The sequence below is a fragment of the Protomyctophum bolini genome, assembly GCF_963924005.1.
Source record: "Protomyctophum bolini genome assembly, chromosome: 6".
Taxonomy (NCBI): domain Eukaryota; kingdom Metazoa; phylum Chordata; class Actinopteri; order Myctophiformes; family Myctophidae; genus Protomyctophum; species Protomyctophum bolini.
In genome coordinates, this window is record NC_137867.1 from 22,275,754 (window position 1) to 22,300,103 (window position 24,350).

The 24,350-nt window shown below is 41.9% G+C and overlaps 1 protein-coding gene across 8 annotated transcripts in view; it reads left to right on the plus strand.

Moving 5' to 3' along the window:
- Positions 1-24,350, plus strand: part of pdlim5a (PDZ and LIM domain 5a) — a 107,164-nt gene that overhangs the window by 6,286 nt on the left and 76,528 nt on the right. For 7 of the 8 annotated variants that reach the window (XM_080765148.1, XM_080765146.1, XM_080765150.1 and 4 more), the window contains one exon: positions 5,188-5,390. In XM_080765148.1, the coding sequence (XP_080621274.1) occupies positions 5,292-5,390 (99 nt within the window). In that variant the 5' untranslated portion in view covers positions 5,188-5,291. Of the gene's footprint in view, positions 1-4,472; positions 4,585-5,187; positions 5,391-24,350 lie in introns of those variants that run through there. The other variant, XM_080765147.1, reaches the window with a different exon arrangement.

Genomic DNA, 24,350 nt, shown 5'->3' on the forward strand with positions numbered 1-24,350 from the left:
TTCCAAGTTCCCCCACTTGATCCCCTTCTATAATCTATCCAAGTGGCACTTCAAAGTATGTTCACTATGCACATACTGTATACACTATTTCAACTACCGGTATGTATCACAATTCGACAGAGAGAGAGAGAGAGGTAGTGAAAGATGCCGCAGAAGATGCCGCTGCTGGAAAATGCACTGGGGTGAGACATTCTTGCACAGTTCTACATCTGTAACCTCTCACTTGTTGAACACAAAAAATGATAAATGGGGTCCATCCTGACATTGCCCAGGAGAGTTTCACCGGCTGATCAAGGACAACACTCACAACAGCATCTGATTTTCACCCCACACACATACAATAAAGGCCACACCCTAGACCTGGTCTGTTCCACCAGCACCACCATCTCTCACCTATCCAGCACTGACCTCCCTGCAGCTCCCCTCCGACCATCTGGCCATCACATTCAACATTGACACTCCCACGGTCCCACCTCCACCTTCCATGTGACGCTGAAATGCACCATAACTTTCCAGCTCCTATAGCTGAAGTCCATCAATTCTTCTTTCCCCAGACACCATTACGAATTCCTCCTTCACTCAGACTGTTTCTCCCAACAAACTAGTTAATACGTACAATACCCCATATCCTGCCTGGACCAACTTTCACCCATTCAAACCACATCTGTTTTTACAAATTACACCAGCTAAAGTCCAAGGATGGACAGTGAGAAAGGCTCACCAAGAAAACCGGTCTCACCATCCACACAGACATCTACATGTACCTCTCTGGCAGACATCAATTCATTTCCATAAACAAGTTAACAAGTGCTTATCATTCACAACTCCTGTTAACCGGAGTGTCCCCCAGGGCTGAGTGCTTGGCACTCTACTCTTTATCCTCTGCGTGCTCTCTCTCGGACTGATCCTTCACATCACGGCCTCTGGTTTCACTGCTATGCACATTACGCACAGCTCTCCCAAGCCTCCAAAACCATCACTGCTACACCCTCACCACCTGCCTGACTGACATTTGGATGAAAAATGCACAGTGCAAGTATTATTATTGGGGCTTGCCTTCAGGCAGAGGTCTGCGCACTCTGCGTTCCACTGAGTGCACCATTGGAGTTTCAAATCCATGTAATGCATTTCTTTCCCCCATTTAATTATTTCTTGTGTTTTCTTGATCACATTCCTTATTCAGATCATGCTCCTTCCTGCTGTGTTCTGGTCTAATCTCCTCTGCTTCCTTACCTGCATCCGTTATCCTTACATCTTCCTTTTGACCCCAGTTAACCTTCTTTGAGGAGCCTGAACCTCACAGCCATGATGGTAGGAGGTGTGGTTCTCTGTAGGAGAGAAAAAATAAGAATCGGTCAGTGACGTCATGAGACACTTATTGCGACAGTAGGTCGGAGATTACTATGAAAACCTGCAAAAACTGTGAGTCACGCTAAAACCTGTCAGTCCGTCCGTCCGTCACACCCTGTGACACGCTCCATATATGGCCGTCAGTTCGTCACACCTCGTGACACGCTCCATATATGGCCGTCTCCATATATGAAGATCATGACACTGACCTCATTAAACCCTGGATAGCCATACATGGAGAAGACTTGATGATCACCTAGATCTGCATATATGGAGCCAGCCAGCAACTCTACATCTGACCTCAAACCCGTCCTTCCTCTTGGATGTCTCCCTTTTGACTGGTACCCGTCCATTCAAACTCAGGAGTTCAGTCAGGACAACTCATGAATGGAATATATATTTATTGAATATAAAATGAGCAATATATTTATTATGGTAACCGTGGGTCCAACCGACTCGACACCGGGCACTGCACCTGAATTTGAAGTCGGTGGGGCGAACGGTTCTCGAGTTATGTGCATTACAGCCATGCACACGTACAGACAGACGTACAGTACGGAGATGTGGTGCATTTATAGATAGATTAAGAAAGATCTGTAGAGCTATTGAGGGGGAACACATACATCAGATATGTTTATCAACACAGTACACATTGACTACAAGCTATATCTACCAAGCTTGGGTGTAAACCCAAATAGGCATGTTTCCAACATAGAGCTTTCCCCCTTATAAATGAACGCAAACCTTTTAAAACCTAAACAATTCAAGGAATTTAAACTTTTTTAATACATCCATTACTCAGACCCACACAAAATCAGTTTTTCCTGTGCTTAGTTTATTTTATTTTGATTGCTTTGTTTAAAACAATCAAGGATAAAACACAATAAAGTCTGAGTTTTCCATTATGATCAGCTCTATTTTCCCTTCCATGCCTGGCTGGTTGCCTCGTTTCTATTGGCTAGTACATTTACACCATTGTTTCATGCCCCCAAGCCATTGATAATGCATTGCTGTATGGTTTCACAGCATGGTGGTGCCGTTGTCACATTCTGTGTGAAAGGGCCTTCATTATTTTTATATCTATATAGATAGATATTCCCTTCAGATAAACATCCAGTCCCTTTATATAATTTAATTTATTAGCTAGCTATAGTTCTATTGTCGGACCAGAAAAGTGGTTAATGACCTTTCCCTCCCTAACTCTCCTGGAGTTTTCACTGCTGTCTCTGCTATTGTTAAAGTTGGCTGTTGTCCAGAACAAACTATATATTAGACACAATGTCACTAGAAGGTTAATGAAGAGCATCTTGTACATGTAGCCTTCCTTCCATATACTTTCCATATTCATCATGGTTATATTTGTTGTTAAGTGTGCAGGAAGTTAAATGGATCTAATCTAATCGCACACAGACATCTTGATTATGCACTGAGCGTTCAGTTGGACTCTTCACATAAAGGTCAAATGTTATAGTACCTCCCCCATCTCTCTTTTTCCTTCTCTGTCTCAACTCCCTCTGAGTCCCACTCGTTCTCCTCCCTCTGCGTTTGTTGTTTTATTAAGAGAAATCCTCTTTTGATTGAGGGCTCATTGGGATGCTATATCAGTCTTGGTGAGCACTGTGCTCAGCTATGTGTTGGCCAGGGTAACTTATATTATGTGCATGTGTGTTTGTAGTGATGACCAGGGGAAGGGAAGGGATGGGAGGAGAGTGTTGTATTGAGCTGCTGCTAAATCAGTCCACAGGCTAAAGGCTAGGTCAATATTGTCCTGTCTGGGCTCAAATAACATAATGGACTAGAGGGGAAGGAGCAGAAAAAAGTTGATGTTCTTTGTAAGTACTTTTAATCAGAAATAGTGTAAGTACATGTGACTGTACAGTAACAGCATTAGGGCAGGACAAAAGTACTTGTATAGCAAATTTCATATGCAGTACAAAGGCAAATCATAAGTGGCATAAAAAAGCATTTGAAAATATGGACAATATTACTAATACCTGAGTAGCAGAATACGGGCAGTGGCTCAGGGGTAAAGTTGCCGGGTTGGGAACCGGAAGGTTCTCAGTTCGATCTCGGGCTCCCCCGGGGTACATGTCAAAGTGTCCTCTTGCTCCTGATGTGCACGTTGGTGCCTTGCATGGTTTGTCATGGTGGAATGTGTTTGTGAATGGGTGAATGTGATGCACAATCTCTATTAAAGCGCCTTGGATAAGGCGCTATATAAATGCACCATTTGCCATGCTACACAAATAAAATGGACCCAAAAGGATCCATTGGACTCAATTCATTCATTCCATTCCATTCTGAGCTAGTACGTCCGTCTGCTATTTTTATAAAATGACATGGTGAAAATAGGGACATCAGGCTGAAAGTGATTAAGACTTTAAGAAACTGGTGGTGACGTGAGTTGACCAATGAGTTGAGAGTGGTGCTGTCAACATGCCCCCCACTAGCCACTGTTTGTGGAACATTCCTATTGTGAAACCTTTTAAGCCATGCCTTTGGGGGACGTTTGTGTTTAGGGTTAAGGCTGGTTCCATCAAACTGCCCCTCTGCCTGCCTGCAACGCTGAGCCTGCGTTCCCAAAATATCCTTATGAAAGATAAACCCCCCACCCTCGTCTCTCTCTCTCTCTCTCTCTCTCTCTCTCTCTCTCTCTCTCTCTCTCTCTCTCTCTCTCTCTCTCTCTCTCTCTCTCTCTCTCTCTCTCTCTCTCCCCATCTCCCTGCATTCTCTCCCTCCCCCTGCAATCGTATCTGAATGTGCAGTGATCTCCCACTCTTTACTTAATCCCTCATAGTCCCTCTCTCTATCTCTCCCTCTCCCCCCTCCTTGTTTCAGAGTGCTGCTCTCTCCTCCCCCACACACCCCTCCCTTTTATCATCTCCCTCTCTTCCCCCAATCCTCTCCTCTTCTCTCGTGCGCTCTCCCGCCCCTCCGGTACGGCATGTTCCATTCCCCTCCCCTGTCTCGCTTTCTCTCCTCCCCTCTCCACTCCTTTCATGTTTTCTACCCAGGCATCGCCTCACCTCCCTCCTGTCTCCCCTCCTCCACCTGTCCCTCCCCTCTGTCATTGGCTAGTATAAAAGAGCCTGGCATCCATCCTCACACACATACATACATATGTGTGTTTTCTGGGAAGGGGACCGTCCACGGGATACTTGGGACTACACTGATTGTTTTACCTGCCTGACTGTCAAGGACCACTGTTTCTTTGGGGATTTAACTTTTATAGAGGTACAGCCTTTTCCTCATTAAATTAATAGAAGCTATGCTACAAACCTACTGATGTCGAGTATAAAGCTTAGAGTCTGATGCTTAAGGTACGCAGTACAATTCTCAGTGTTCATTTAACTCTGAAAGTGTACAAATATTACATTTGCACACTCTCAGAGTAACACATTGATACATTGAGGATTTTTACTATGTAGCCTACTGATGTGCATGCACTTGTACAGATGTGAAAGTCTGTTGTGCTTTTCCTGTGACATACTCTTGATTGTTGCTGTGAAAGTTATTTTTTTACTTTAACTCTTTAAGAGAATGCTGTCAGTTTCATGTTGATGATAATGATTTGGATTGGATTGTACTGATGAGTGCCACATTTCTTCACCTGTAGGCCAAGGATGCATTTTTTTCCTTTAATTATGAGGTTTCTTCTTTCATGATCTTTTTTAGTTGGATCTCTTTTGCATTTGGTTCTTAAAATTCTTCGACCCTCACTTTTTATTGTATTGTACCTCTGAACCTTCATCTCTCAATCATTCTCAATCGTCTTTATGTATTTGTGTTACAGAAAAACAACAACACTAACGTCGGATTGTCTTCATTCTTTCTCAGATCTTGAGGCATCAGTGACTTACAAAGCATTGGCGTTCCTGCCATTGGAAGTGACATCGTCAGTGTGCTCCGGCTGAGTGTTATTGACGTCATTGAAGAGAAACATGAGCAGCAACTACAGTGTCGCTCTCTTAGGCCCCGCCCCCTGGGGCTTCAGGCTGCAAGGAGGGAAGGACTTCAACATGCCACTCACCATCTCCAGGGTGAGACACACACACACACACACACACACACACACACACACACACACACACACACACACACACACACACACACACACACACACACACACACACACACACACACACACAGAATGGGCCCACTCGAAGACACATGATGATAGCGCTAGTCCATATCGTCCTCTCCTCACACCCTCTTCATGTTTCCAAAAATGTGGCCTGGTTTGTGTAAACACTATATGCACTTCTTTAATCTCGACAAGTATGTGCACATGCACGTGCATAGACACACAGTTGCACACCCAAACACACAGCACACCTCAGAGGGAAGCCATGGAATGGCATGGAATCCACAGCACCATCTGGCTGAGTGATGGAAAAAGATGAACACTAGTGTGCTTCCCTTCTTTCTTGTCTCCGTGTTCCTCACCCCTTATCCCTCCACCCTTTAGCAGTTTAGCCCTTCACCTACACCTGTAAATTTACCCCTCCAACTGTCACACTTTACCCCATCCACCCCTTATCCCTCCACCCTTTAGCCCCTTAACACCCATTTCCCCATACCCTCTCCACCCTACCTGCTATAACCCTTAACCCAGTGGTTCTCAACCAGTGGTTCGGGGACCAAATGGATACTCTTTAACTCTTGAGAGTGTAAAATGAAACCAAATGGACCCGTACGGGTTTCATTGTACGCTCTCAAGAGTTAGATTATTGTTAAACATCTGCATTACTTAATGTTTTATCAACCTGTTCTCTCTACAGTGGTACCACATCAAAATCCTATCCAACAACAACAAAATATGATTTAGTTTTAGGTCGGAGAGGCTGAATCTCATCAGATGGTGGTCCGTGGCTCAAAGGCTGAATAAATAATGGGCCTTGGCATGAACAAGGTTGAAAACCACTGCCATAACCCATTTACCTCACCTTTTACCCTTTATCCCTGCCACACTTTCCCCCCTCCTCCCCTTCATCCTTTAGCCCTCTACTCTCCACCCTTTCCCCCCTCCTCCCTCCACCCTTCATCCTTTAGCCCTCTACACTCCACCCTACCCCGCCACCCTTCACCCTTTAACCCCTTCAACCTCCGCCCCCCAGCCTTTCCCCTTCCATCTGTCTTTTCCAAGCTCTGCCGGTCCACCCCTTGGGATCTCTCTCTCTGCCTCTAAAGCCTAATTTATATTTCATTATATGATCATGACAAATAACTGATCTTCAGCTGAAAGGCTCGTCACGTCTCGTGACGTCTCTCACTTTAAGATCAGTCATTATGATGAAGTTTAATTTGTCTTAATCCCCCTCCTTTGGCAGAGCTACTGAAATATAATGTCATCTTTCACGTAATGAACCCAGCTTTCTGTTTAATTTCTAAAAGATTTCCTGCATTTCCTGGGTTTCCTGCAGGAAACAAGAAGGATAGAGTAATATTATACCAGCTTGTGCCAAGCTAAAACCCTTGACAATTACTTGGAAACCACTTGGAATGGGATCTGCAAAATCTAACTCATACATCTTGCTCACGTGACCCCAGAGTTAATGTGTACCGATCAGTCGTAGCAAAAAGTGGGTTTTGGCAGAAAATGTAATCTGGCAAAAACAGGCCTATATGTTCAAGTTCAAGTGGCATGACTTATGATCCAAGGAATACAGTGGGGAAAAAAGATGTTGATTGTATGACCTATGGTTCAAGAGTTATAGGCCATGATTGGAAGGCCACTCATGCTAAGTTTAGATGCCAAATCCAACAGACCTGTTTGGTTTAATGACTATAGTGATGCTGTGTACTGATTTGCATCATGTTTGGACAGTTTGGACTATAAGAGTAATATATTAATAAAATAATAATGTTTTGCAAACATCTACCTCCTGGTGGCACTCTAACAGGCCCATGTGAAACATTTGGGGCAGAGGTTCTGCTCTGGCATCCAGGGAGTGTGTGTGCGCAGTGTCATGTCGATCAGGCCAACGGTGCTGGAGAATGGAGATTAATGCTTCCAGACGGACAGACAGACAGACAGACAGACAGACGGAACAGGGTGCCTTCAGCCTGGTGGAGACAATTGTGACTATGGTTCACACTTATTTTAAGTGTAGCAATGAACATTCTTTAATGATTTTTTCAGTGATTAGTTCAGTGCACGTGTTGGTGTCACATTATGTTGGAAGACACCACTACATTTATGCCACTACATTTTGTGATATATTTTTCTGACGGTTAGTCTCGGTGGGGAGTCTGCGGACAATTCATTCTTGGTTGTGCTCGTAGACTGAACTGGTCCTGTCCCTGGATTGTCTAAAGTAAAAATGTGCATCAAATCTGAGTCCTGGCACACAACTGAGTTTCAATCACAACGCTTGATGTGGTAGTAAGTAACTTGATGGTCCCCTGATTTCTTTGTCTTGGAATTTGTGTTCATACATTATGATCAACATTTACCTCATCTTGCCCTGCCAATATAATAATATCTTGTGCGTGTTCACAGACATGCATCATGTGCACATGCACACTACAAATCTCCCTTCACCACACCAGCTGCACCGTGACGCATGTATTGTGCACACATACACTTCTTTCTCTCTGAGTAGTGTCCACTTCTGTCCTGATAGATTATGCAGCTTTTCTGGCTGTCTGACAGACTGGCAAATGTGCTCAGACTAGATTGTCACGCATGTGTGTGTGTGCACACACACACACACACACACACACACACACTTAGGCACACATGCAGACACTCGATGGATGGCTAAACCGTCATTGTAGAGTCACAGGGCAACATGAGACTGATGAATGGATCACCAGGTCCTGTGCCAACCTCTCTCTCTGTAGATTTGGGTTGCCATGTTTGTGTTATTGCTTTGGATGTGATACTTTTCCCACTAACTGGAGCCTTGTGTGTGGGGTGGGTGGTGCGTGCGTGCGTGCGTGCGTGTGCGTGTACATTTCTTCTTTGGAAAAGTGTGCTCTAGATTTTAGCTGATTCTAATTAGTAAAACGATAGACAGATGACAGAGGACTGAATGGATAGACTGATGAAAGAGGAAAAAGTAATAAATTGTAAGTGCATTACACCATAATTGAAGGTATACTCTCCAACTCAAACGCGTGGGCAAAAGTCCAACCAATAACCGGCCCAAACGACGTGAACTTTAGCACCACATCAGGAAGAGGCTGTTTTGAGATGTTGGCATGGCTATTTTCAGTTAAGTACCAATACAGTTACAGTTTTGGGTATTGATGCAATGTTAAGCCTTCTGAAGTGTGTGAAATACTGTACTGCAATATTATGTGGTTGACCAGACTCACCTCTGTTTAACCCATTAAGACCTGCAAGCCGGCAATACGTGTCCTTTTTCTTTGTCAAGGACTGCCAAATGTATAAATAGCAGATGTACAAGCTTGCAACGCAGCACGAAGTGACACGATGTGAGCTTGTACATCTTGAAAAATAAAAAATAAAAAAAATAAATGTAGGTTAGGATTTAGAAGGCATTTTATGGTCTAAATTGATGTTTCCATCAAGGTTGCTGTTCCTACAAGAACCCTTTTTACTCACTGAATAATTTACCTGACAGGATCCCTTCAAATCCTTATGTAAAACAAAAGTAAAGAAGAAGAAACACACACACACACACACACACACACTCACTCACTCACTCACTCACTCACTCACTCACTCACTCACTCACTCACACTCACTCACACACACACACACACACACACACACACACACACACACACACACACACACTCACTCACTCACTCACTCACTCACTCACTCACTCACTCACACACACACACACAAAGATACTCTATATAGGTAGACAGTAACAGTGATTCAATTAGTGCTTTTCCATTCCAATACAACTGCTTCTCTGATTAAGGCAATACTCAAAAACATCATGCAAACACCTTGCAATTTTCAATTTCTTTCTTTCTTTCTTTCTTTCTTTCTTTCTTTCTTTCTTTCTTTCTTTCTTTCTTTCTTTCTTTCTTTCTTTCTTTCTTTCTGTCTGTATCGGTCTTTTGTGAGACATGACTCACTTCTCATAAAGAACATTGTTTTCAGACTGGGCATGAGAACCATGCCAGGACCTAACCCAACCCAATCCCAGCCTATTAAATCCTTTTTAAGGCAAGCAGGGACGGCACTTCTGACCACTGATCAGACAGACAGACAGACAGACAGACAGACAGACAGACAGACAGACAGACAGACAGACAGACAGACAGACAGACAGACAAACAGTGTTGGTTCTAGGAACTGACCAAAGCGTTTGGGCTATTGGAGGCAGAAACACTGTTGTCAGACCACACTCCATGTAACAGCTGCTGTGTCTGAATTCTCTATCTACATTGTCCCGTCCCTTTGTAGTCCTAGACATGTTTTATTTTTATTACATGCCAGTGCATGGATCATGTCACAGACAGTGTGTTGATTTTAGTCGGAGAGTGTATGCTACAGGGAATTTGCACAATCTTTTTTATTTATTTTTTTAAACACATGCAGCCTAGTGTCCCTATATTGGGGCAAACCTCCGGCAAGAATAGTAGATCTACAAGCTCACAACACGTTGCACTGCGACGCGTTATGAACTTGTAGAACGACAATTTTCGGCAAATAGGTTGGTGTAGAGTGTAGACTCTACACCAACCTATTTGCCGAAAATTGTCGAGGGAGAAAAGGAGGGGGTCCTATCATCACTTGACTCAATCAGCAAAGTATAGAGTTTAACTAAGAAGTTGTGTTTGCTGGAAAGCAAACACAACTTGATGATTTTACTTAAGTGCCAATAAAATGCCATATGCCATTTGGGACTTGCAGTCATCAACCCCCCCCCCCCCCCCCCCCGACACACACACACACACACACACACACACACACACACACACACTACCCTGGCTAATAAACCAGACCGAATCAGCAGTTGGCAAAAAAAAAAAGCCTGCCGGCGTGTGATTTGAGTCTGGCTTATTAGCCAGGCTACACACACACACACACACACACACACACACACACACACACACACACACACACACACACACACGCACACCCTCTCATTCCACACAGCTAGCCATTGTACTGTACATGTCCCCCACCAACTGACCATGCCATACCTTTACCAACAGACCATCTCTGACTCTAACTGAGTTATTATGGATGGTTTTCAGTTGAACAGCTGGACAACTAAGCTATATTTCATTCATTAATTTCATTCATAGAGCACCGAAGTCCGGTGTCAAATAACCCAGAGACTACATTTCCGGGTAGGCGGTGGTTGCAGCTGCCCGTCACACAACAGAAACTGACATGTTAATTAATAAAAATAAAATAAATAATTTATTGATATTTAATGTTTCGTGGTTAGTACGAGTCGAGTCACTGCCAGCTGAGCTTACGTCAACGAGGAATCTCAGGAACGCAATGTGTTGACAGCTGGGCGTGACGTATATTAGCAGCGACATTGCTTTCATATGTAGTTTCAAGGCTTTTGCGGCCAAAGTAATTCCATTTTCTCCAGAAACTGGCTGTATCAAATATATTAACAACGCACAGCCACCCCCTGACAGAAAGGCCGGGATGATCGTTTTATCTTTCAAACACAGTTCTTATATGAAGCGACCTAAAATCACCCTATGGTGATTTCAATGCAAATATAAAAATCATACCTGTGTGAACCGAGTGGTGCAACTCCCCTCTCTCTCCCCCCTCCTCCTCTCTCTCTTTCTCATATTAGCAGGCAACAGCGCCCCTATACTGGTACTCATTATATGTTGCTCATACATACATAGGTGAATACATAGGTGAACGTCACATACATAGGTGAACACGGACAAAGCTGTTCCTTGGAGTGGTTGCACCACTCAAAAATACATGAACCTGTGTACTGGCGCCCTCTACTGAAAGTGACGTCAGACTTCGGGGCTCTATTCTTTCATGTTTTAGAGTTGCTACTCCATTCCAGAGTGTGCATAGCCTTAACTGTACATTTGTACACAGATCGAGTTAAATTAACACTCAGGAATCAGGATTTTACACTGTGGGTTCAGTGTATGTAACAAGGCATATTGTAATGCTATCGATGGGCATGTTCGAAATTAAACTAGTCACAAACTTTGGTTATGAGGAATCACATTAACGTTGATGTTTACAATGTAGACTAGTGAAGCAAAGTTGACACGCGGCTGTTAATCTCTGTTAAAAAACCTTTTAGCAGAGAATCCACTTTTCTTTTACTGTTGAATTGATGTCTGGAGCGTAGTCTGAGATCTTTGCTTGCAGCGATAGTAAAAGAGGTGTTGGAGAATTCCCGCTAACTACTGTAACTGCAGCGCAATTTACAGCAGGATGGCTGGGCAGTTAATCAATATCAAAACCTTTTAGAGGGGAACCCATTTACTGGATTTACTGCTAAAATAATTGCAGGGAAGAGGGCCTAAAGGACAGTGTAGCTTCTAAGAACAGTCACACTGATCTGAGATCAGTTAAATACTCACTTACTGTAACACCACATTCACCCAAGAGACAAGCTGCTCTCAGATCAGCACATTCAACCTAACTTTGATATCCTTGCTGTCAGTTAGAAACCTTGTATCTATTCTCCATGTTAAGTTATTTAGGGTTTACTTTTCATTTTAGCTTTTGTTTTGTGTGCCACTGTAGTATGACGAAGTAGGGCATTAATGAAAGTGTTTAAATCTGTCTGTGGGTTTTATAAATATAAAATTAAAAGTGTTAACAAGAGCTTGTGACATACAAGGTTTCCACTCAACAGCGACGATATGATCTTATAGTGTAGGTTATAGCGTTGAAGCAGAACTGGCAGATACTGTATTTGCATATATGCAATACGTTTGTCTCAGAGTTTAGTGCATTTCACTGAAGCAATAATATAGAAACATTTCAATGATTTACTCAAAATATAACCAGTGAGAAAAACAATGACAAAGTTATTGAAACCTTTTGGAAGATAAATCATTTACTGGATTTAGTGGGTGAATCACTGTGGAATCTATTAAAATACTGTATACAGCAGTAAGGAATTGTAAATTGTTTGTAGAATGTGTGTATGCTGTAGTTATCACTACACATAGGTTGGCAAGGAATTAGATTTAATTTACATTTACTGATAGGCAGAGATGTACTGAAATATATGCAAGGGAGAGAAAGGTGTTGGAGAAGCAGCAATGAAACAGTGCTACAGTTTCTAAAAACGTAGGATATTTATAACCTGTTCAAACGAGAATGTCTTTCCTGGAACAGCATCAGTAATGGCTGCACTTCCCCAGAGATGACCCTTCAACATGTGATTATAGCAAATTACCGTGGTGGTCAGTGGGTCTATTTCAAAGGCAATTATGTTCTTTAAATAACACACACACACACACACACACACACACACACACACACACACACACACACACACACACACACACACACACACACACACACACTCTCTCTCTCTCTCATCAATATTCTGAGGCATAATTGTAGTTGATAGCTCTTCCATGCTGTATGACTGAATAATGTTTAATTTATCTCCACCAAAACATCCATGAGTCATTATTTGTCTTAACGAAAGATGTCTACTGCCAGAATCAACACGTTGTCACTATAACTTCCTCTTCCATAAATCAATCTGTCAGCGTGTGTGTGGCGCAGATATGTTTTATTTGGCAATATTGGACAGCCCATATGGAAAAAAATTTACTAAATTTGTATATGTTTTACATGAAACTTGTAGTTAATATATATGACAGTCAAAGCAGATATAAGATCCATAGTATTTTTTTGTAAAGTGAAACTTATATAATTTTGTCATTTATATGAACTATATAAAACAGTCAAAGCACATATAAGATCCATAGTATTTTTTTGTAAAGTGAAACTTATATAATTTTGTCATTTATAGGAACTATATAAAACAGTCAAAGCACATATAAGAGCCATAGTATTTTTTTGTAAAGTGAAACTTATATAATTTTGTCATTTATAGGAACTATATAAAACAGTCAAAGCACATATAAGAGCCATAATACGTTTTTGTAAAGTGAAACTTATATAATTTTGTCATTTATAGGAACTATATAAAACAGTCAAAGCACATATAAGAGCCATAGTAAGTTTTTGTTAAGTGAAACTTATATAATTTTGTCATTTATAGGAACTATATATAACAGTCAAAGCACATATAAGAGCCATAGTAAGTTTTTGTAAAGTGAAACCTATATAATTTTGTAACTTATAAGACCTATGTGACGGTAAATCCACATACAATATTATTAGTAAATTAGTATAAATTGAAATACATATGAACTTATAAATAATTACTGCAGTAAATCCACATACAAAATCCTTAGTAATTGTGTGTTGTCAAACTTGTAGAGTTGGGCAAACATCAGTGAAACCAAAATCTGATAGGATATTGTATAGAAACCATACAATACAGGCCATGTATGTCACAGAGACATCCAAATTAAACAAAACCTAATCTTACAATGAAATAACATGAGATGACAAAATAATGAGTTGTATTCCCTTTTACATTTTATGACTCCTACATTATTTAAGATCCCCCCACCCAGTGCCCCCCCCAGCCAGTGTCCTCCCCAGCCAGTGACCCCCCAGTGTGACACCCCCCACCCAGTGCCCCCCAGCCAGTGTCCCCCCAGTGTGATGCCCCCCCCCCCCCCCCCCCAGCCAGTGTCCTCCCCAGCCAGTGTCCCCCCAGTGTGACACAAGCCCCCAGTGTCCTCCCCAGCCAGTGTCCCCCCTGCAGTGTGACACAAGCCCCCAGTGCCCCCCCAACCAGTGCCCCCCCTGCCAGTGCCCCCCCAGCCAGTGTCACCACCATTGTCCCCCCATGTACCTCCCAATGCATTTTATTTTATACTGCTATGGTAACTTATAAGAATCTTCTAAAAAAAACAAAAAACATAAAGAGAGCATATCAAACACTTCACATATGTCAAGATGTGTCTGGGTAGCTCAGTCGGTAGAGCTCTCGCCTTAAGACCACAAGTTTGTGGGTTCGATCCTGGGCACTGGCAACTCAGCGTATGAGTAGCACAGCTTGGGTGCGGCAAGTGATGCGGGAAGAATTGGGAGTTGATGGTATAGTAGGTGTGGTGCTCTATCTCAGCAACCATCTCCCAGGGGTCTATAGCGCATATGTTTTTTATACCTATCATACACTTCATATAAAAACTTATATATAGTCATAGATAAAACATATGTTTTTTTTATAACTATAAGGTATAATGTATTGGCTGACATATAACAATGTTATAAAAATCATATAAAAGAAGCATACTTTTCTTGTAAATTAAATGGTTACAAACTATAAAATACATACTATAATGGTATTTCTTTTATATATGGAAAGGATATATCTCATATAATTTAAAACTACAAACATTGTATGGAACATGTAAGGAAAATACAGTTTGCCATGTACTTACCTCATAGATCACATACATATTGTTTACTTGATTCATACATGATTCACTTTATTGTCTTATATGAGGATTGTATGAAAGGTGCCACTTTCAAGAGTTCACATATAAAATCTAGTATGTACTTTACATGACATACATGTAAATGACATACATAAAAAATGTAAATACTTACTATTGGAGGCAACAGGACAACATATATGTTTCTTCTACTTTTTTTTCCATATGGGAGGTAGGAGGGCACTGCGTTCACAGCAGTGGGAGAGGTCATTCTAGGCCTTTAGTATTTATGGTTACTAACGACATGTGCTATATGCTGTACTGTACAGGTTGTATTCATAGTACACAATATAAGTTGGTTATAGCCTTGAAACATTTTAAGAGGGGTTTCCTTTGAGGTTGGAAAAGGCACTGTACAGCATGAGGAATAGAAAAAAGCGAGGGATTAAAACAATGCTCTCCAGAATGATCAGAATGCATGACACATCAATTCAATTCAAAGGAGCTTTAATGTCATGAGAAGACTTACGTTTACATTGCCAAAGCAAGTGTCAAAATATAATACAAACTGTTGAAAATGGGGAAAGTACCGGTATATAAAGTTGGAGGGGGTACAGCAACAGAGCTATGTCACATTGCGTCGTTATGCTGTATATACACTACAGTAGACAAATCTGTGCAGGCTGCCTTGGGTGCAATCATATCTGCAGTGTCACATTAAGCGCAGTCCAGCATTGATTGCATACAGCTGGCCTACAGGGCACAACTTCGCATATTTATCTACAGGGTATAAAGCTTTTTTAAACAAATGGCAGCAATATTTTGCGGTCACTGCGGGGCAAAAGATTTTCTCTAAATGATTTCAATAATATACAAAAAAGCCTAAATGCTTTTAAAGGTAGCAGCTCTGTTTATATGAGCAGTAGATAGGTCTAGTAGATAGGTCTACTTGGTACAGATACAGTAGTAGTCCTTAGGGTGGTTGTATTCCATTGGCTAACCTATTATTTTATCAGGTCATATCAGTTACCTTATCAGTATTATGTTCATCTCCTTAGGATGATTAGTTGTTTGGCTAGGCAACTGGTTCTGAATATGGGGTCTGGGGACCCCCTTTGGTCTTAGAGGGTTCCATGGGGTCTCATGCTACAGTAAATGATTAATAGTTAGGAATCAAATGGACCCAGCTCAATTTGGTGCACACCGAGAGTAAAATAATTTTACAATGTAGATTGGTGTCCCAGAGATTTAAAAAACTGCGTCAATTGGAGGTCCTAATGCATATCAAACTGAGATTTGTGAAATTGAAATCACTGGGCTAGCTAGTTCATAAAGTGAAGCCCTGTTACACATAACGATTCAAGAAACCATGATAACATGAATTCCACGCCACATTGCATTCAGCTAAATAAGGAGTTATTATTGGCAACTTTATCATCCATAACTATAGTGTTGAGTGATGTCTTTCCTCTTCATTTAAAGAAGTCTTGAAAGGCTGTGTTGTGCTGTGCTCATATTACTCCTGAAACCACACATTAGCCTTAAAAGTGAACCTTCAGTCTATACCAATACAGTTTGAGTGAGTGAGTGAGGCCTTATGAGGATTTTATTTTATTATTGAGGCCATAATATGAAGTTATGAACACATCCAGAAGTTTTAAACAAACATTCTGACTTAACTGTAATATGTTATGTATTTAAATGCCAAAGCTCTTATGTTCCTGGCAGAACAAACTATAACATGTAACTGCAGTGAATACACAATGGAGGGCCTTGAATGCCTCATTGTTTCATGGCACTAAATGCATTTTCCAGTGGCTGCTAATACAGCATGTCTCCTCTGTCTTCCTCTTAGACTATGGCTCTCAAGAGAGTGCTATAGTCTAAGTGTTCATTCATAATGATATTGGTACAACACCAATACTGACCTAAATATGACTGCAGTCACAGTGGCTGTACTGTCGCTCGGTTGGGAGCCAAGTTTAATATTGAAAAATAGAAAAATGTTTGGACTAACAACAGAAGTCATCCGCTTCCCTTTTTATGATGTGTGTATGTGCCACCAAAGACTACAGTATAGCTTATTAATGTTGTATACACATAATAATGAGCCAATAATTACTACTGATTTAGACGTATCAAATCAAAAGTGTGTCCCTAGTATAGAGGTTTTTATTTTATTTCTTATTTCTTATTTATTATTATTATAATCGTTTTTACTTTTTGTGACTTCAGTTGGCATTTATAACTATTGCCTAGACTTACATAGCTGGCTTTATTCGCAGCTAGCTGTACTGGGGAAGGGGAGCACTTGATTGCCTTACAAACCCATGCCGTGCGGGCGTCTAAGCACCGCCCGGCTCATATGACTGTGAATGTGTGGCTCCAGGCAGCCCCGTAAAGACATCAAGCGCTATTCTCCCATCACATAGCCTACTTGCCGAGCACACGCTCTGGTGGCGCAAAGCGTAGCTACTTTTGTGAATTAAATAGTTTTATTAGGTTAATATTGCTATATGTTTGTAACCGTTTTAGAAAAGCAATAAGCCACTCGAGGTCTGCGCCTCGGGTCTGCCTACGCAGACCCACAGTGCTTGACCATGCAGCAGTGTCCATGAACGCCATGTTGTTATGGAGTGAAAGTGTAATTGCATGAATGCTCTCTTTGTTGGGTTTTAGTTCTGTGAAGTACAATTAGCTTTTACAAGACAGAGCTTGGATTGGTGATGTTGTCATGAGGGTGTTTTGTCTTTTGTTGCACGTTTCTTTTTTGTCTTTTGTTGCCCATGTCTTTTTTCAACATGGCCGTCTGTTACAGCTTGAAAATCTGCAGCCTTCCAGTTTGGGTTTCATATTATCTGAAACACATTGTTGCATCTTTAGCTATTGCTTTAACTATTAATGATCTCACCAGAGAGTAGCTAAGCTTAACTCAATGAATAACATGGTCTTATCTCACATCACAGTGTGGTTGTGGTTCAGAGGTTGCCTGCACAAAGGCAGTAAGGCATCATGTTCCATTAAGTGTTTTCTGTGGGTTTGGCAGCTGTAGTTGCAATGATCCATCTACAGTATGGGAACTCAAACCACTGTGGGCTTTGGCCATTAGGGTTCTTTAGTATTAACATACAAGTCAAGCAGCGATGATTAGATGCTGCTGCACAACAGGAAGGAAAAGGACCACACAGAGATATTTTCAGATGCATTGCAGTCATTAGGTTGTGTGTAAAGTGGGTTTTGGCATATTCACATTCACGTCTGTGTGATGCATAGATGTCTATGCACACACTGTTCATATACTATTACAGGAATGTTCAATCAAGGTCCTCTGGCAAACAGTTACGTTTAAAACCTGCTGTAACATGTTGAATATACAGTATACTGTATAAACTCTACTGTATTATGCACACGAGCGAGAATCTCTAGAGTCTGTTTAATATGGCATTCTTTCCTTCAATTTCCATTTGATATATTTGTATGGAGCATGTCATGCTTGAGTGGAATTCATGGAAGCAGTGAAACAAAAGAGATACACTTGAGCAGTAAATCTGTGTTCATGGTTTCATCCAAAAATCTGGCTATAGGATGCTTTGTTGTACATTGTGTTGAGTGATTGGGATTGACATACAGTACAGTATTTAATTCAGAGACAGTCAGAGGGGAAGATGTCTGATGAGATGTTGGCGACACCAGGAGGCTTGCCTCCGGCCTGGCTCTTCCTTCGTCTGACCAGAAGTGCAGAATCCTTCTGTGTGTTGCGTCGTCGTTGCCACTGAACAGCACACATCTCAGCCTCTGTGCCACTTGAGCTACATCTTCCGTGGAATACAAGGCTGATTTTAGAACGTCTTTGCAGGTTTCACCGCAGTTTGTAGCTTTTTGGGTTCCTCACGGAAGAAGTGGTTTGGGCTGCCAACTCAATCCACTCCAGGTCGCCATCTCTCCGGCCTCTCCAGATGTCACCATACACTTTGTATACGTAACGGTTTCCACACACAGACAGCGATGATTATTATGTTGATTTAACTAATTACATGGCTTGCATAGCGATGGTTGTTTTTATTTTACCTCATGAAGGCTTGTCCGCAGCAGACAAAACTCTAAAGTTGGAATATGAAGATATGGTTTTCATTTGAATGAGATAGGACAAAGTTAACTTTGTCCCTGGCTCAGGCTTGGTTCTACAGTGTATCAGGTGCAGTCTTAACTGAATGTGTAGTTTACCTCTCACGGCAATGTGCTTTATATGAAAACTCCCCTCATGTAGTTTATGATGTGTCACTGATGGCTTCATACAGCTAGTCTTGAGGTGAGGTCTCTCTCTCTCCCCCTCTCTCTCTCTCTCTCTCTCTCTCTTTTCCACTCATTTGTGCTCACTCTCTCTTCCACTCCCCCCCCACTCTCCTCACATTCTTTCTATAGGCTACCTTTCAATTTCTTTTGCTTTAAATAGCCTAATGTACATGCACTCCATTACTGTTTTCTTAGATGTCTAGAGATTTGAGCACTACTTGAGCTACGTATATTGCACTATTCAATTATACAACATTTAGTTTTTCCCACTTTTGTAAAGCACAGAGCTATAGCAAAATGAGCAACACATTTTTGGCTGGACCGCAATAGCAAGCCAGCCCTATAAACGCAAATGTCCCTGATTGACTGACTGAGTCCCTCCAGGCTGTAGTGTAGAATGTAGTCTGTCCTAATTTCTTTGTGCAGGTATACAGTACAGGATTACATTTGGCCCTAAAATATGTGTAAACCAGAGAAACCACAGTGTGTTAGTAAAGATTACAACCTCAATCTACCATAAAAATGCATCCAAAGTAAAAGAGAATGCATTCAAAGATATAAAAGCTTTCTTGTAATCAGAATCCTCAATTGTTAACCACACAGCTATGTGTGTCCTGGGTCCCTAGCTGTATCCCTGGGTCCGAGCACGGAAATTGCATATTGTCACCACCAAGTGTCACTGTTGTGCAGCGTAACACACCACCAAGTGTAACTGTTGTGCAGCCTAACACACAGACACAATACAGAGAGAGGCTAGGGACAAGAGACAGCACAGCACAGCACAGCACTTACTTCAGACGGGTCTTATTTTATTATTTATTTTTTAAATAAATAATTGCCTTTATTGATAATAGTGGAGATAGACAGGAAACAGGAAGAGAGACTGGGAATGACATGCAGGAAAGGTCATCGGGAATCAAACCCGCGACAAGCTGTCAGGCATGTGCCTATGTGGTATGCGCCTTTACCGCTAGGCCAACGGGATAATCCTCTATTATATCCTGTGTGCGCGCGCGCGCGAGAGAGAAGCGCTACTGTACTTGCAGGCACTTATTTTTTCCAGTACAGTATATAAGGCGCTCATTCCTCGTAAATGAACATCACGATTGATAAGATGACAGACGTTCCGACATTTCATACATGGTGACCAGCCATATACTAGGTTTTGACCATGTGGCTAGCTTCTTATAAGCAGGTGTGTTTAAACATGTTCAGCCTGGGACCAAAATATGCAAAGTTTACAGTTACGTGAGGGGATTAAAACACATTGCTTCTTGTCTTGTGGGACCCCAGCAAAAGTACAACTGCGGCCCTTTTTGGGTACGTTTTTAGAAAAACAGTGTCTAAAGGAAATAAATAGTGGTGATGTCTGGCATATGGAAGTGGCTCAGGGTAATGTTTTGGTTACAAGGAAACAATCCCTAGTGTTTGTATCTCCTGCTCTCAGCGTTGCGGTTCATAGTGTGATGTGAACCATCTGCCTGTCATCTCTGTCGCTCCTCGTGTTGAAAGCAGGCATTGTTCAAAGCGTTCAGGCTGGCTGGGGTACGTACAGCACGTTTAGGCCACATATTTTACAGAGCTCTTCGGTGAGTTTTATAGTCGCGTGATGAAACGAGACCTAATGTGTACCTTGCAATGTTACTTTCAGTCCATTGAAAATGGAGCTGTTCGGCATTTAGTATGACCCTTACAGGTACATTTTCATACACTCATGAGTTAAATTAACAGGGGGATTTTGCGTCTATAAATGCATGCATTCAATGGGGTTTGATTTTAAAACAAAATATAAAAAAGGACCTTGGTGTCTCCACGCAGTGAGGACAATAAAAAAAAACTAATCATCAGCTTATTCTAAACAGATCCCAGTACTTCTTTTTCATCACTTGTCTCACTATAGTTCATTAAAGGACATGTTTCTGCAGGATTATTATTTTGAGTTATGTAATAGTAAAGAGAACAATGGTCAGATTTTAACGGATGTCCTCCATGCATGCTGACTGCATTATGGATGATCATTGATTGCAGAGAACGCAGGTCTTACTTTATTTTGGGGGGTTCCCAAATTTTTATTTTGTTTATTTGTTTTGCAACTGAATGGCTCGAAAAATGGAAATGAAGAGTTTACATAGTACATGCATAAACTTTCCTTAATGATTATATCTGGTTTCAGTATTCGTTTATGATATATTTTCTCTATTATTAAGGTTCTTTTTGCAGTCAGTTTGTATTGGGGGTGGGGAGGGGGGGGCGGGGCAGGGGTCGCGAGACATGGCCAAAGCATTTCCGGGGGTCTACCGAACAATCTTCGTTCCTACTCTCACCTATGGTCATAAAGTGTGGGTCATGACTGATGATAAGGTCGCAAATACAAGCGGCCAAAATTAGTTTTCTTCTACGGGTGGCTGGCATCTATAGGGTGAGAAGTTCAGTCACGGGAGAGAGACTCGGAGTAGAGCGAAAGGAAAGGAGCCAGCTTAGGTGGTTCGGGCATCTGGTTAGGATGCCTCTCGGGAGTCTTCCTAGGGAGGTCCTCGGGGCATGTCCCACTGGGACCCTGGGGCAGACCAAGGCGCAGTTGGAGGAAACACATTGACTCACTGGCCTTAGAACGCCTCGGGATCTGCCAGGAGGAAGTCACTAATGTTGCTCTGAGTCTGGAGCTCTCTGGTGGAGCTGTTGCCCCCGCGACCCGACTACGGATAAGTGGTTGAAGATGGATGGATGGATGAACATAGCAGTGTGGGAAAAACGCACAAGAAGACTAACATTAGACGCATTCACTAGCTACAATCGGTATAGGCAAACTCATTAAACGTTCGCTATTAATTAAGATCAGTGCATATTTTGAATAGTGGTATTAGACTGTGCTAGAGGCCACCAAAATCAAGTTTTACAACAACAATTAAATTTCCCTAGCTGGATACTTTTTCTCACTGGCTGGCTGAATTCTGAATGTGCTTGTGCAAAGCTATAGCTGAGATGGTGGAGCACCAAATATATGATGTCATGACTCTCATTCATTCGTATGGCCACAAAGACAACAGTTTTGGTTAGGGTTTAGGTTTAGGGCAGAGGCAAATAGCTGATTGTGGTAAGAAGAGTTGTACAAGCATGCGTTATTGCTGTTGTGTTCATAAGATGGAGAGGTTCGATCCAAAAACACACCCACCACTGACGGGTTGTTTCCAACCAGAACGTATACAGTCCCACTTCCCAGTGCATCTACTCTGACTGTTGACTCACTTGAATCTGATCATTAACCACTTACTCTGTTTAGCCTAGAACTGGAGGTCTAGAACGTGTGGTCATGTGATCAGTGACATCACACGCTGGTGTACTCTTTTGTTGCGTTCACCCAGGGAAGATTAAACGATGCAGTCTACCATTCATTGTCAATGGAAGCCAGCGACATGACAAGACGGAATGATGCATGTAGCTGCTCCAAATCAACTCACAACGTGTCATTGCATCGTTTCATCTGCCCGTTTGAACACACCATTAGGCCTGCAGAGTACACTGGCGTGATGTCACTGATCACATGACCACAAGTTCTAAACCTCTAATTCTAGGCTAAACGGAAGGGAAACCGAACTCTAAGGTATGTTAATGACTCAATGTTGAAAATGAGCGGTATTCCCCTTTAAGCTCTATTCTAGTCTTTGTTGTGCGACAGGGTTGTGCAGCGAAAATAGCTGTTGTGAGCTTGTAGATCAGCTATTTTCAAAATGTTTGCACATTTTCAGAAAATCTGACATGCGTAAAAAAGCACACCAGGGTTACCTGTACCATATCATGAAATGCAATACTACTGGTTCTTCTCTCAACTTTTATCACATTTGGAAAGAGAGGGGGGGGGGGGGATGTAAGGGGTGGAGGAATCAGGACAACATAAAGTAGGCAGAAAGGTTGGTACTGAATCTTTTGTGGTGAACATTCAAGCTGCAATCGGAAATTTATGTTAATGAATAAAATATAAGTTACGGATTGCAGTTTTAAGGTACAGTACTGTACTTAACAGGCCCTGGGTGGTTATTTCAAACAGACCACACCCCTGGACATGAGATCAAATCTGTCAACTTTTTATGTACCCAGTGCGCAGCTCATTCTCAGCTTTCTTCCTTTTGCATTCTATTCATGCTCCCTCTTTTTCTCTCCATCTCTCTCTCTCTCTCTCTCTCTCTCTCTCTCTCTCTCTCTCTCTCTCTGGTACAGTATTTGATAGTAAGAGCTGATATGACTATAAATGGTTGAGACTGCAAGGCCTTAACACTAATCCTGGTGTATGACCTCTAATTAAATCTCTCTCTGTTGACCCCCCTCTAGTTTATTTCGTAGTAAAATAAATTGTAGATTTCAGGTAATACAAAAAGAGAAGAGGGAAAATAACCAAATCTCTGACCGCAAATGTAGCCATCTGCCCTGCTTTCACACCGGCAGATGCAACTGATGCAAAGCTACACTAGTACACCTAGTCGCAGACAGTGTCGTCGTTAAGCAGCAGTACAGTATATCCCACTGGCAGCACCTGTCCGTTTATCTCTAGCACAACCACAAACGTCCAACACATATACAATGAATTACTCATCTAATGCTGCCTGCAGGTTCCATGTTTAATTCCAGCGTGTGTAACCTACATTGTCTAAGTGACAGTTTTCATATTGTAAACATGGTCGCTAACGTGGTTTAGCGAGTAGCACTTTGACAGCTCATCCATTGTAGCTTGTTTACAAGTGAAACGGACTTCCTGTGCAGAAACTGCCTCATCAAAATAAGAGCCACTTGTAATGATTAGTCAACAGTCAACACTAGTCTACAGGACGTTAACATCTCATTTGAGTTCCTTTTGAATACCTGTCAGCATTCTCTAAATCCCTGTCTCTCAGCTGGTGCGCAAATGCGTCTCCATGCCTTTGATCTACCACTCACCAAACGTTTTGACGACGCATGCTCACTCGCGCACCGCTTGTGTGCACCCCTGTGTATATACATACCCAGCCAATCGCAGTACTTGCGCACTCTGCTTGCGCAAGGAATAAACTGTATAAGAATACCGGACTAGATTTTGAAGTGATAGATTTGCCTGAAATACAGTACATGCGGTTGCATTGTATGATGACGATCATATTATGGCACTCTCAGAGTGAAATTAACACTCAGATGTCTGAGTGCAGTGTGAAAAGCCACAACTACAGTACGCCACCCTACTGGGCTCATCTGTCCATCTGTGTTCA